The sequence below is a fragment of the Carassius gibelio genome, chromosome A4 (assembly GCF_023724105.1).
Source record: "Carassius gibelio isolate Cgi1373 ecotype wild population from Czech Republic chromosome A4, carGib1.2-hapl.c, whole genome shotgun sequence".
Lineage (NCBI taxonomy): Eukaryota > Metazoa > Chordata > Actinopteri > Cypriniformes > Cyprinidae > Carassius > Carassius gibelio.
The window spans coordinates 30,632,122-30,647,968 of record NC_068374.1 but is presented as its reverse complement, the minus strand read 5'-3'; the positions used below and the strand labels follow the sequence as shown (position 1 = coordinate 30,647,968).

Below are 15,847 nucleotides of genomic sequence, written 5' to 3'. Positions count from 1 at the left end.
GACATTATCTTTCAGTTGTCGCAGGAAACCAGCACATCTTTTGCACTTTTGTTGCAAAAAATGTGGTGATATCTGCAAACTCATTTTATATTAGGCTATACAATATGTCTTAATTAAAGAAGCGTGCACTTCTGTGGAGTTTGAATGGGCTGTGTAGTGTAAGTTATCTTCTTATTTAATTTGCATAATTTCACTGGATATATTTTATTATGAATAATAAAACTGTTAAATAAAAAATTATTTACTTTTTCTTTTTTTTTTGGATATCATGCACAGTCACGGTACAATTTTTAATGCCAGTTGAGCTTGTGACAAACAAACTTTGAACTTCAGCTATGTGGTGTCATAGATGTCACGAGCTCTTGTTAGTTCAGTTTTACCCTCTAAATGATTTTTTTTCGGCCATGTTTAAGCAACAAAAGATTTAAGGGGATTTCCTAATACTGATGTTCAATCTAAGATCGGATAGTTTACACTTTTCACAATCTCTTTCTTTTCTCCTTAGAAATGTCAAACAGCACCGCAGCTGGTAAATAAACATCACTTATTCAGGTCAGTGCTGGACATTTATTAAATCATTTTTTTTGTAAATGTTTGATGCTACTAAATGATTCTCTGTGTTATTGGAAAACACTATAGTGAATATACAGCGCAATGAACCAAGGTGACTGAATAAAGAAACAATTCTTAGAGACGGGCAAGATGTCTCTAGGAATTAAAGTGTTTCCTTTACATAATCATGCAAAATCATGCGACAACAGAACTGTGAACTGGAGCCAAATCTCGGATGTGAGCAATAGGTTCCCCCTCTGATCTCTCATTAACTGTATGTGCCAATTAGTTTACATGAGTTACTACACGCCACAGCCAGTGAATCCAGTACAAACCCAAACACAAGCCCTCTGTTAAACTAGGGTGATTTTCTGAAAACATAATCATCTAAATGTTTTCAATTGCAATTAGATAAAAAATACAACACAAATACATGGTTTTAATAAATATGGTTATGGGAGGCCATATGATTATTAGAGGATTAACCAATTTAATTAGGAATAATAGAGAATGGTATGATGCAATTCCCAAATAATAGGCTTATTCTATGGAAAGAATGAACGCTCTTTAAAATCAAACATGAGCATGGGCTTCCCAAAGACAAAATCAACACACTAAGTGTAGAAATTAGGTTATCTAGATAGATAGATAGATAGATAGATAGATAGCACTATATTAGTAACCTGTTGTCTCTTGTTTGCTGCCCCCTAGTGAACATTACAATAACTACACTGAATAAAGGTCATCAAAGTAATGAAAGATTTTTGGGGTTTAAAAGAGAAAGTTATAGTGGATTTGATCTCCCAGGGAAAAATTCTTAGTGCGTTTAAAGTGCACATAAACATTATGTCTTAGACATTTCAAACACAAAAACAAACCTCTTCACTGACGGTCCTTGAGCTGGAATATCAGTGCCCCCCCCAATGGTAAATTCCTGTTTTAATACAATTTGAAAACATGCTTGTTCCCACTGAGCTTGTTTTCCTTGCATGTTTACGATGGCCCATTGTCCAGTTTGAGAGCACAACTGGTTTGTTATGGCTCACAGTCAAGTTTATTTGCACCACTGTGATGGACAGTTGAGGACATGTTTGTTTTACGGCGCTTCTGTTTCTGTTCTGTTACTATTACCCATGAGCCAGTGTGCCTGTATGTCTTTATGCCTGTATTTACACTTAACTATGGATCTGTGTATGGGAATGGCAGTCTCTTTGAGCGGTTGTATTTGGGTGTGACTACAGGGGAACAATGGAGGTATATTTCCAAAAATACCTTCTGTGAATGAAGACAAAGTCATGAGACTGTGTGCTAGTGGATCAAATAACTGGTGTTTATAAAGGATGGATTAATTCTGGTTCATCAGCACAGAAACCGGCGCATGTGTTTCATCTTGTCATTTCATAATCCTCACATGACTCATTGTTATATCCCCATCCTGCCACTGAACAGGATTGATCTGGCTGATACTGGTTAAATTATTTTTATTAGACTTTCAATTGTAATTAAGCTCATCAGCAGCACAATCCACATTTTATCAAAATACTTAATTATAAGAATGATTGTTTAATATTGCCAATATTCAATATGGTGGTAGTAACAGTCATAAAAATGTCAATATCAACTTAAAATAAAATAAGTATACATTTTATTTTATACTTAAAGTATATAATAAGCATTCAACAAAAGATTATAAGGGTCAATTTAACATAAATTTTAACTTTTTTTTAATTAAAATGGATATAAAAGAAAAAACAACTGAATAATACACATAATAATGTGAAATCTATTTAGTTATTACCTATTTCTTGATGCAAATTTGGTCAAATGTCACTTCCTTTCAGTCTCAGGTGGATTCAGGATGTTTCCTGTAAACAACATGTTTCAAGTTTTATGTTTGATGTCAAAACACAATTGTAAGAAACTCAAAGAGTTGAATTTACTATACACACAACATTTAAAATCCGTGTGATAATGTGTATGTGTGTGTGGATTTTTTTTAAAAAACATCATTGTAATGATATGCTTTTAAACACTAATTTAAAAAATCGTGCTGTCAAACGATTAATCACGATCAATCACATCCAAAATAAAAGTTTTTCTTTATATAATATATGTGTGGACTGTGTATATTTATTATGTATATATAAATACACACATATGCAAGTATATTTTTAAGAAAAATATGTTACATTTATATATATATATATATATATATATATATATATATATATTTACATATATGCTGAATATGTGTGTATTTATTTATAGATAATTAATATACACGTACACACACACATATTATATAAACACAAATTTTTATTTTGGATGCGATTAATCACAATTAATCATTTTACAGCACTACTTTTTATTAGGGATTTCTCACAGCTCAGATACTGTGGTATAAGGAATTAGGATGTAATGAGATGACCTATGATTTTCAGTGAGCTAAGAGACCTCTTCCTGTCTATTGGTTTGTTGACAGGATGTCACATGACATACAAATCCGGCCGAACAGCTCTACTTCTCCCAATAGGCTACATGTCATGCAATGGAGGCCCAGACCAGTGTTACCAGGTCTGAACTGGGCTACTTTAACACTTTTGCTGCATGTTGTTTGTCATGTCCCCAGGCTGAAAAAACTCCAGTAACAGGATTTTTAGCCCCTGCGATGTGAATTTAACCAGGAGAACCCTGCCAGTTTAGTTGTGAAAATCTGGCAACCCTGGCCCAGGCACTTCTACACACACAGACAGAGCACTACCTTGTCTACATATTTGCCCTTCCTGTCACATGGCTGCGACCAAAGCACAGCCCACGACACTTCCTGTCATCTTCTCACTTGTCACTTTTCAGTTTCAGAAGAATATAATTACTCAGCTTCTGTAATGAGAAAATACACCTTTTTTTGAATTCCTATAGAAATCTTTTGCGATATTGAGTTACATATGTTTTCAAGGCATTCAGGTTGGATAAATAACAACCTCAAATTTCCCACAGTGCAACTATCTGGGATGCTTGCCATAGATATTCATTTACACAGTCGATTGGACAGCGTTTGTTTTTCCCTTGAACGTTCAGCTAAATTGAGAGTCGATGACAGGCTGACAGTAGGCCTATAAAATGGCTGTGATTGTTTTTAATTCTGGTGAGATAAGTACTTTGGGTCAAAGGACTTTACACAGGAAGTGTTGGAATTCTTTTGGAGGCGTGTCGATGCTGACAGACAAGGACACAGGCCTCAGAGGGGTATGTTATCCGGTAGGCCTTTTCAGCTTTTTCCTCTGTGATGAGACTCGTAACTGACATTTATGCAGCAACCCTTCAAACACTGACTCTTTATAGCAAAATCCACGTGCTCATGGAATCAGTGCAATTTTGTTACCTAAGCAATGACAGCTGAGATAATTACACTTGTTTAGGGGGCTTGAGATGAAAGGTAGGAGACTGAAGGGTCTCTATCGTCTGTACGGCTACCTAAGAAGAAAATTGTGCAGGATATTTTTGGCAGTGATGAGGGTTCAGTCGACCTTTTGCTTTAGATAAACATTTCTGTAAACAGTTCACAAAGCACTTGAGTGAAGTCCATAAATCATTACACATGATTTTATGATTATTGTTTTGTCAAATAAAAAAAAGTGCATTAGATCAATTCAAATACATCTGGAAAGCATCTGTGTATTTTCTGCATGTCTTCCAGTCATTGCATGCAACAGAACAAGACAAATAACAATAACAAAAGCTTTTATATGCAAATTATTTATGCATTGCCTCTTTATATATGCAAATTTGTATTTCATCTGTTTGGGATGAAATATAGACTTCCAACAATGTTCCAAACATGTTTAATGTTTTATTAAAAAAGTTGAATTTATAAATACAGAGCATCTATAGTCTGAAAAAAAAATCTATAAAAATCTATAATAATTATACATTTCTTTTTTTCAGCTTAGTCTTAGGGAAAAACTGTGGGTGTTTTTGACAAGAAAAAGTGCATTAGAGTTGTGTATTTTTGCATGTCCATTTGCATCTGCATGCATTTAAACTCAAACACCATCTTACTTATTAATCTCTCTATTTATTACAGCTGTCCATAAAAAACAGGTGTCATTGTTAATGTTACATTAATGCATCAAGATAATGTTTTGTTCGCACTATTAAATTTTTTAATAGTTAAATTAATGTTCCTTTTATTATTATAAAGGCATTTCATACTTACAACTTATATATAAAAAATAAATAAAAAATAATTTAAAATTTTTTCTGAATAAGTGGCCTCTATATTTCCTTGTTAAATAGCCACTGGAATGCGAATTTGAATGTAAAATCCTTTAAAATATTATTGTACAGTATGTGGTACGTTTACAAATTAATAAAATCTGAATGTAGCATTTTTTAATAGGTTTCTTTATTTATAGGCCTAGCACTAGTGTTATCTAGTACTCGAGCTGTAATGAATGACTACGCAACATTCCCTGACTGCGCGCCCCTCCCTACCCGCCGCTGAGTTCAGTGCGCATGCGCAGAGCGCTGTCAGGGGCCAGGGCACGGCACACTCACAGCGACAGTATGGCGGCGGGCTGCTGCTGGAGGGATGCTGCTGTCGCCGCTGCCTTCACAATGTGATCGGAATATAGTTTGTTCAGCGGAAAGATTACAGTCAGCCCCGAGGCCTGTCCCCGTGATCTCGATAAGATGACCAGGCTCGCCGATTACTTCGTGGTAGTCGGATACGATCTCGACAAGAGAGGTAAGAGAGAGAGAGAGACACAGCAAGCGATTCTTCCTCCTCCTCCTCTTCCCCTCCTCCTCCTGATCTGTTAGATTGGAGTGTATTAGTCGCGGTTTATTCACGGTAAACACACCAGAACGCGGAGGAAGAAAGACGCAGCCCCGACACAGCTGATTCCGGCCCGGGATTGGCGAGCTACTATCAGCCGCGGATGTCCCAGGCCTATCGATCTCTAGTCCCGAACTCGGTAGCCGAAGCTAAAGAAATTGCACGAAGCGTGTGCGTTCGACTTGGACCCGTCTTTAAATGATTGCGTTAAGGCTGATAAGAGGTTTGCCAGCGGGTACTGTTTTGTTGTTTTGCCAGGGTGTGACTGCTCTAATAGGGATTTATCATTATAACCTTTGCCACCAGTGATTGTCACGTCACAGTCTTTAATATTGTCCCATATAAGTCTGTAGAGTTGAATAGAACGCAAAAGCTCATCCCTATGACATGTCAACATACCTCAATAGCATGCACAATGGCACAGACACTTTTGGTTGTGTCTAAACCCCACCTAGACAGCAAATTCGACCACCCGTGATACACAAAATGCTGTCTTGGTTAGCTTTTTATTTTTGTTTTTTAAGTGTAACGGTGCTTCAACCTGCAGCATGCAGGGACACATTTTCGTGTAAAGTTGAAATTTGGTCAGGACTTTGTCTTCTGAACTTGTATGACTTAAATTGTTTTGCAAAACACGCAAAGAGACGTTTCAGACAATGCCATGGTTGAACTGTGCAATGGCAGTGAATAGTGACTGAAAATGTCAAACTGAACTCACAATAAAAGCATCATGAAATGGTCCATGTGGTTTGTGGTTCACATCGTAAGTCATCTGAAGTTAGACCTATTTTGATAAGTTTTTGTGTATAAAAAATAGACCCAAATAGAATTTATTTTGCATCATTTGAAGTGACATCATGAGTCACAATCAATCATCAGTGCTTAAAAAAATATTTAGAACAAAAAACATTTTTTCCACTTTTTATGTAAGTGCAACCTATTTTCCCTTTGTTAGTATTTTTATATTTCAATGTATTTAGTGAGGTTTTAGTATCGGTAAAATCCTGTTCTTAGTTTTGTTATCAGGAGGTTGAGTGTTTTGGTGAGTGGCCTAGATTCTTCCCATATAATGGTCCCAGTGAGCATGCATAATTTACCAACTCTCATCTGAAAGAAAGCAAGATGCTGGAAACTTGCGTCAAACCTTTGAAACCTTTATTTAGAGAGCTGCCTCCATGCATGTCTTATTCTTTATTTATGAGGCACACAAAAAACATGGCGAGTCCATTTTTTTACACTATCAGGGACTCATGAGATGGTTATGCATTTTAAATTGAATGTTTTGTGCAGTGGTCCACTTCAGAGTTGTTTGTTGTGCAGAAAGTTCTTTGCTTCTGCTACCCGTGAGATGTAGCTATTCTTATGTGGCCATACGTGTAGTCTGGCAGGATGTTGAAAGGCTGCATGCTCTGCAGAATGTCTTCTTTTCCTGTTTCTAGCCTGCTGCTGCATTTCAGCATCTGGTAAGCAGACTGTCAAGTACAGTAAAGGTGTGTTGGGAAAAAAAGAGCTCTCCTAAAGGCTATTGAACTCAAAAATAGCATTCAGATACAGCAACTGCTCATGTTGTGGCATGCAATGCAAAATAGCAACCTAAATCAATCTGAAAAGACTTCTTTGAGCTGTTTCATAGGCAGACCTGTGACATCACAGTCATGTGATGTTGTGGAAGCGGTTGACATCACGTTCATGATAAGTCATACTGTATCTCTGAAGACTTGGCAAGTTAAAGTGCTGCTACACGTTGCTCTCTCGACACTTGACATCTGTACATCTCACAAGTTGAGATTTTTCATGTTAAACAATGTCTAGCAGTTAGGAAACATGCTCTGATATGCTAAGCCTTGGTGCTTATAAGGGAAATTTGAGTTTGAGTTTGGTTTGCGACATGATTGTGTTTCTTCTTTTTCTCACAATTTGCTGTCTGATATTTGTTTTACTCACATTAAAGGGGCAAAAAGTAAGCTTAAATTGATGGTTCATTCAAACATCTATGACCTTGTTCTGTGGAACCCAAATAAGATATATAAAAAAAGTAAGTTAGGGTTTATGCTTTTACAGCATACATTATAACCACATTACGATTGTTCAACTGATGACAAGTCTTTATGAAAAAACTTTTAGTAGACAAAAACCTCATGAAAATTACACAATCTAGGACCGCTATACAGTGTGTTAAGACTGTAAGTCTGTCCCTCACAGGCTCATATTCATCCAAGATAAAATTTTATATGGCATCTATCTTGACTAAAACAACCCCTTTGGAACCCATTGACTTTTATAGTGTTCAGATTATTTTGAAACAACATGAGGTTGTAAATGATGACAGAACCTGTATTATTGATAAAAACACTTTTTTGGGGGGTTGGAATAACCCTGTTGACTTTAATTGTATGGACAAAAAGTAGACCCCTTTCAAAAATTTTGGGTAAACTGTCCCTTTAAGTCCTGTTATATTTAGCTCTCTATGACGCATGTATCTCAGTGGTGACATATCTCTGAAACCATGTCGTGAATGTGAGCTTGAACGTGTTCCAAAGGATTTTTATGAAGCGCTCTTGAAGTAGTACCTACTTAACACCCAGAGGGCTGGAGCTCTTAAATGAGATAACCTCACTCAGTTTTGTTTACCAGTGTAGAACATGTCCAGCTGACCCACGGGTCATGTCCCCATCTCAGGCCCTTTGTCTAAGTCTCCAGCATTCGTATAGCCCACAGTGCCAGATATTCTTCCATCCCTAAATCACCATTCTTGAGCCAGAATGGCTACATCACTGGAGGGCAGTGAGCTGTCAGGGTGGAGTCGCTCAGCGTCTGTTGTAAAACTGTGCTATACCACTTGTCCGCTTGATTTCCAGATTCTGCGAGGAGGACGGGGTTGAATAGGATTCTCTGGCCGAAGAGCTTTCGGTTTAAAAACAGGAAATGGGAGTTGAGGCTCTAGGGAGAAGACACGATTGAGTTAGAATCCAGATTGTCCTCAGCATTGCAGAGTGAGAAAATGGAGCTCCAGAGTTTTGGGTGGGTCCCGCTAGAAGTGGACATCCATAGAAATGTCTTTTGGGGTTCGCCATACAGCTCGCACCCCCGGCTTCTCTCCCTCTCACGCCTCTTTCTCTCACTCTCTCTTGATGCTTTTTCTTGGGAGGAGCCCGGTTGAAAACAGAGAGGCCCTAAACAAAAGAGGAGAGCGTTTGTTCTGTTGCACACTCATCGTGAGCGTTGTCTCTCCCAGTCTGTTTTCTTGGTTAACCCTTGCGTGCTGCTGGGAGTTTGTTAAAAATGTTTGTCTGCATGGGAACTAAATGATGTGTAGTAATCTATTTTTTTGTCTGTGTGAATCTAAAGTATATAATGCAACTGGTGTTGATTATTTTTGGAAAAACTACACACATGGTTTATATACATGTATCTTATATATGTGACCCTGGAGCACAAAACCAGTCTTAAGTTGCTGGGGTATATTTTTAGCAATAGCCAAAAAAACATTGTATGGGTCAAGATTATCGATTTATTTAGTTTTTATGCCAAAAATCATTAAGATATTAAGTAAAGATCATGTTCCATTAAGATATTTTGTAAATGCCCTACTGTAAATATATCAAAACGTTTTATGCATTAAGAATTAATTTGGACAACTTTAAAGGTGATTCTCTCAGTATTTAGATATTTTTGCACCCTCAGATTCCAGATATTAATTTCAATAGTTGTATCTCGCCCAAATATTGTCCATTCCTAATAAACCATACATTGATGAAAATGTTATTTATTCAGCTTTCGGATAATGAATAAAATCTAAATTTCCAAAAATTGCCACTTAAGACTGGTTCAGGGTCACATTTATGTATATACTATACATACACTTTGAATCAAAAGTTGGGGAACATTTTTTAAGAAAAAGTCTCTTATGCTCATCAACACTGCATTTATTTGATCAAAAATATAGAAAAAAAATGTAATATTGTGAAATATTACTGCAATTTAAAATAACGGTTTTCTATTTAAATTTACTTGTAAAATATAATGTATTCCTGGGATTAAAATGTGAGTTTTCAACAGCCATTACTCCAGTGTCACTTGATCCTTCAGGGATCATTTTAATATGCTGTTTTATTATCAATGTTGAAAACAATTGTGCTGGTTAATATTTGTTCTATAATACTTTTTCCAGGATTCTACCAAAAGAATCATTAATGGAACCATGAACTGTTGTAATTCCTGGAATCGTTAAATTCTTTGATTTCCATCCCAAATCAATGGCCACTTATAGTACAGGATGAGGCAAATCATGGCAAAGTTTGATGCTTTAAAAAAAAAAAATTTTTTTATAAAGGGGTGGCTTACCCACAGCGCCCCGCCTTTAACTGATCAGCTCTCTGTCTGCCTTAGATAAACGCACAGACTCAGGCGGACGTCTAGAAATATTCAACAGTCGAATACAGATTCTTATTCATGAGGAAGAATAAAGCTGAAGGGGGCCATGGTGTGATGCTCTGGCCGTTCTATGTTACCATGACTCCCCATTTCTGGTCATCTGGCTGGACTATAAACAGCTCTGTGCCAAGGAAAGGGTGGCTGGGGCCGTGGATACAGAAGCCTGGTCCCCATGCCTGCAGCGTATGGCCGCAAAGCTCTGACGGCCAGCTGGTGGATGAATACTTCTCATTCATGTGGGAGTTGAGGGGCTAGAGGCCAATGGAGATTGCCCTCATTCTGGGAGACACACACACTTTCCATCTCTTTTTGTCTTTGAAAGAGTTTCCATGCATTTGAGTGTATGCATATGCACAGTCACACACTGTATAGACAAAATCAAGTATACATTTGAAACTCCTTGTCGTTAAGTTTCAGTATGATTGTGGTGAACTCACATGAATCTGTTGGGCTGATGTCCCAGGGTCAGTGTGAGAGAGTTTCGGGTCAGTTGATTGAACTGTCACGTACCTCTTTGGGCCAGTGCTGTATTGTCATCTTTTATTTGTTAATCTTCTACATGTGCTTGTAGGGCTGTCACGATTACAAATTTTGCTGGACGATAAATTGTCCAAGCAATTATCGCGATAAACGATAATATTGTCGTTCTAAGGACAGTTTCAACTAATATAATGATAATGGCATAATAACGCAGGTACACCTTTTCAAAGATCAATAAACTTTTATTTTATTTTATGGCAGATTCAGAGCAAGAAATACCACAACATGGTGACTTTGTGTGGCTCAAAATTGATTAATTTTGTATGTAATATCATGTTTATATGCCAGTTCGGGATGCTCATATTGACCGTTTAACTGTTAATCGAAAGTAAACGTTTTGAACAATGAAGGGGCCGTTCAGATATCACGGCTTTTTATGTGATCAAGTTCGTTATTTCAAATGTGGTATGCGCGCTCATAATGGAAGCGTCGCGCTCGCAACGTGCTCATTTTTTCCAGGCGCGTCCGCACCACATCTAGTTAAAAACATCTCAGCTGTTCAGAATGATGCAAGCGCACCAGCTCATGTGAAAAAAGATCCAACTCAATCAGCTTCCTTTAAATTAGGTGCACCCAAACACTGCAGAGTTTTTTACTTTTCTTCGTAAATAAATCTTGTAGCTTTTCGATGGTGGAAATCCATTACTGAAATGTCCTTGTTGTAACAGAGATCGCAGCTGATGGATGCTTAGCAACGACAGACGCCTCAGGAGCGCAACTGCCCGAGCGCTTTGGAAAGAAGGGTGCGCCTGTGTGTGTGTGAACTCACTGGGCGCGTTGACACACGCAACTACACGCCTACAGACATATTTAGCTGAGCAAGCCAAAGGAAGCGAGCGAAATGTAGGCCCATTTCGAGAGAAAGGGCAACGAAGTTACTTGCAAAATATGCTATGCGGTATTAAAATAAAGCAGTAGTGCAAGTACAATGCTGTATCACTTGAGTCGCAAACATCCTCAAGTAAATGAAAGGCGTTTCCCAAAGCTGGTCACTCTAGCGAGACGTTATCTCTTTATTCCCGGGACATCTGTGGCATCGGAGAGAGTGTTTTCTACCGTTGGCTGTCTACAGGCTGCGCTCCAGACTAACCCCACATCATGACAAGTTAAAAATGTTAAATAAAAATTGAGAAAAAAAATCATCGCGGCCGAAAAAATTATCAAGCTAATTTTTTTATTGTGTGATTAATTGATTTATCGACTATCTCGACAGGCCTATGTACTTGCAAACCCAAATATTTAGTTTGGTGTGATTAGGCCTATATTGAATATTTTTTAAACTTTAGTTGCAGTTTAAAGCTGTCACCAAAGTTATATATGTTATATGGCTTATTGAGTTGAAGAATTTTGTGAGAGTGATTGTCTTTGAAGTATGATTACCAATAGTATGAACGTGCGTATTTAATTAATGTACAGCATTTCATACCATTGTTTTCCTAGAAGAATGTGTTTTATTTGAATTTTATTCATAGTTACATTTATATGTCTATAATTTAAATTATTATTATTTTGGTACTTTTAGTGACGTTTTATACTATGTATTTAGTAACACTGAATATGCAAGATGAAAAAAATTTGTAGACCAGTAAATAATTTTCTCTTTTTTTATTGCAAATTTAAAAACTTGATTTTTGATTAAATAAAGAATTGTATTTCAGTTATAAACTTCATAAATATAAAATATAAACTTCATAAATATTTATTTATTTACATAAATATTTAAATATGTAATTTTGTATGTTATATATATATATATATATATATATATATATATATATATATATATATAATTATTATTATTTTTATTTTTATTTTTTTATAATTAAGTAAAATGCATTAAATTGACCAAATTAGGTCAATTTAATGCATCTTTAATATTTTTTTTCAAAAAGCCTAAGTGCTGTTCTTTTGAGCTTTGTATATATCATAGAAAATGTGCCTGAAAAATGTTTCTGATTTCTAAAAAAATATACAGAACTATTTTAAACATTCATAATAATAAGAAAAAATGTTGAGCACCAAATCAGCATATTACAAGGATTTCTGAAAAATCATGCAACACTGAAGACTGGAGGAATGATGCTGAAAATTCAGCTTTGCCATCGCAGGAATGAACTGCAATTTAAATGAAAAAAGAACAGTTATTTTAAATTATAAAAATAGTTCACAACCTCATGCACATGATTTTTACAGTTTCCGATTTTGACAGCATATACAAAAATCTACTTTTCTTTAATGCAAAGTTTATTTTCATAAAAAACACAAGTAAAAGTCATTCATAAATTTTTTTTTTTTTTTTTTTTTGCAAACAACAGCACAAACAAATGCAATAGAAAAGAGAGAGCTATGAAACAAAGTTTTTCAGATTAAGTACGTTTTTATTCAGGTAAGAAATACTACAGAAATTAAAGTAATTAAAAAAAATCTAAATTAATTTCTGTAGTCTTCATTGTAAAAATTTAATACAAATTAATGCTTACCCTTAAAGTTATCAAATATATTTGGTCAAGAACAGACAGCGGTTTTCTTTGTCTTTTGTTCTTTGATCAACGTGACAGACAGCAGCAGGTATATTGGACTGCGCTCCCTTTAAGAGTTTATCAATGGACCCAGTATACTGTTATACAACACATGTTCTCTTTCTCAACTTTTTAACGTTCCAAAACTGACTGTATTTAACTGGATACTCGCCAAGATGAGCATTTTGACATAATTTTCTATGTATTTGAACACTTTAGCGCACTCATTTTGGTATTTGTGGCTCACAAGCTTTTTGAGACTGAGCGTGGGCTGACTTGTGACGCTTCACTAATATAGATCAGTGGTGGTGCGCGTGCATTTGGTGTAAGCACAAAACCTCTGGGAATGACTACAAACCAGAGCGAATGAGACGTATGTATGTGATAGAGAGAAGGGGTCATCAGATAGAAGAAAGTGAGAACGCATTGCATGCCTGACGTGTTGCCTATGCCGCTGGCAACACAACGGATCTGCTTGAAATCGGAAAGAAGTTAAACTGATTGGCCGGTCATTGATCCGGGCCAATCATGAGGAAATCCGTCCGATGCCGATCAATCGATGCATCTCTAAATATTAACATTTTTACTACATTTTATTTTAAAAAGGCATCCTTAAAAACATTAAAAACTTTTATAGACCCCAAACATTTGAATAGTAGGCTATAATTAATATGTATAATAAAAATGCACATGTTATTTCTAGATCATGTGACAATACATTGCAAAAAAAATAAAAAATTGTAGCATGGCATGTGAAAATCTGACCTATGGACCCGACATCAGACAAATCCTTACTGTTCAGTCCTGGCTTTTACTTCTCACACATGCACGCACACAAGATACTTAGATCTGGTTAATAGCTGTATTATAGCTGTTGTATGCTTCATATCCAGAGGTCTTGTGGGTCAATGCACAGTCTCTTCTGGAGGGACGCAGGGGTCAGGGCGGGAAGGGGGAGCCATCTCTCTGTGGCTGAAAACCTTTCATGGTCTTCCCTGGTATTTTGGGAATGCAGCCCTCTCCCCTCCCAAACCCCTCGGGGTGGAGACTGAAGATCTTGTTCTCCATATGCCTATGGGGTTTGCGGGAAGTAATTCTTCTATATCCTCTATTTTTCTTCATTGGTGACTCCCCAGATTATATTCAGTGGTCTTTGGCATTGTGTCAGTTTGGAATCAGACATGGAGGAGTGAATTATAGTCTGGTGTCTCACTCTTTCTGTCTTAATCTTGGTTTCAGCTGCAACCCACCATGACCTGATTGATAGAGAGTTGGGTGAAGCTGATTGGTCCGTAGGTGAAAGTAAAAAAAAAAACATTTGAAGAAAACCTGAGCTAGTTGTATGGCTTGGTGTAAGTGAGGATTATTGCTTTCATGTGGCTAGTAGGATTTTCAGGGTCTCTTTTAGGGGGTTTCCCCTCATCATAGGTTATTTTGGTCCACACACACACACACACACACACACACATATATATATATATTTTCACCAACAAAAAAATCAGATATTTCTATGTTTTGCTGTAGTGTAGTAAATACTAGTGGCCTAAGACTTTTGCACAGTACTCTATACAACTGTATTTGTTTCGTTATTTGTTTGTTTGGTTATTTAAACAAAAAATAATATTAGTAATAACTATGATGATAGTAATTTTATTATAATTAATTTTTTTAGTATATTATCATTAACAATAACAACAACAATATTATTTATGTCAGTGTTATAATTTAGTTTTTAATAACAATAAGAATAAATGCAATATTATTAATTGTAGTTTATTTCATTAGAGGGATAGTTCACCCAAACACACACACACACACACACACACACTAATTTCAGTTAAGTTGAAAACATGTTAGGCGCTTGCAGTGGAAGTCTATGGGGCAACACATTTCAAGCAACGCGGTCAAAATTGTGGAAAACTTTGCATAACTAGTGTTGTCACTAGTCTCAAGTTAGCATGTATACCGTTTTGTGGCTGTACTTTTGAAACTCTGTGTATTATGCAACATCAGGGTGGACAGTGTGACCAAAATTCTGATATGATTAATTTAATTTCAGGGTAACTATATTTTAAACTGTATTTAACTATCTAATAATCTGTTTACTCGATTTAAACACCGTTCCCAGCCTCTGGTCTAATGGCTAACTCTCTCCTAGCCATGGTAGAGCGGAACTGACGAACCCTGATGCTAATTTCACTACTACTTCCTATATGATTTCCAAACCGTGTGGGAAGGCTTGGAATTTACTGAGGTGGAATGCCTAACTAATGACGCCAGTGTTATGTAAGCAAAAGAGTCCAAGTGTGCTCTTTTAGTTTGCTTTTCGCATTTTGTGCAGGATATCTGTCACAGGCTGAGCTTTAGTCTTTTGCAATGTTTAATTATTGATACAACTAGGTGTACAGGGTACCTAAAGCATACCTGCTTATCTCTTAGTAGATGTTCGGTGGAGGTTAGTTAAATACATTAAAGTGTGTGAGAGAGAAGCGGTGTCTGTAAAATAACTAGAGAAAACGTGTGCCTACCCATGTTAGCATTTGGACGGTTTAAAATATTTAATTCAAATTTTAATTATTTATCCATTATTTTGACCAATCAGCCTTTGTTGCATACTACATTCAGAATATTTAATGCAATAAAATAAGACAAACTACAGTAAAAACATTTTTTAGAAATAATTGAAGGTTTGTTTTCCACACTTTTTAAAAAACACAACAATGATATTTAACATTAAATATTGACAAAACGTTAACAAATATTGCATTTTTTGAGACAAGCCAAAACAAGGATATATACAAGTTTTAAAACAAATATTATAAGTATTTTCTTATTTAATTTTTTTATCCATTATTTTTTATTAAGTAAATTTAGGAAATTCAAATTCAGTGCCGTTTAATAAGGTAAAATACAGTAAAAACCTTAAAAATAATTAAATAATAAAATTAATTAAATGTAAAAAATA

The 15,847-nt window shown here is 36.0% G+C and overlaps 1 protein-coding gene across 8 annotated transcripts in view; it reads left to right on the top strand.

The window, feature by feature from the left end:
• Positions 1-5,059: 5,059 nt before the first annotated feature.
• Positions 5,060-15,847, top strand: part of LOC127976648 (myotubularin-related protein 5) — a 50,504-nt gene continuing 39,716 nt past the window's right edge. For 5 of the 8 annotated variants that reach the window (XM_052581290.1, XM_052581267.1, XM_052581284.1 and 2 more), the window contains exon 1: positions 5,061-5,299. In XM_052581290.1, coding sequence (XP_052437250.1) covers positions 5,245-5,299 — 55 coding nt within the window. In that variant the 5' untranslated portion in view covers positions 5,061-5,244. Of the gene's footprint in view, positions 5,300-15,847 lie in introns of all 8 variants that reach the window. The other 3 variants (XM_052581251.1, XM_052581243.1, XM_052581236.1) reach the window with 1 other exon arrangement.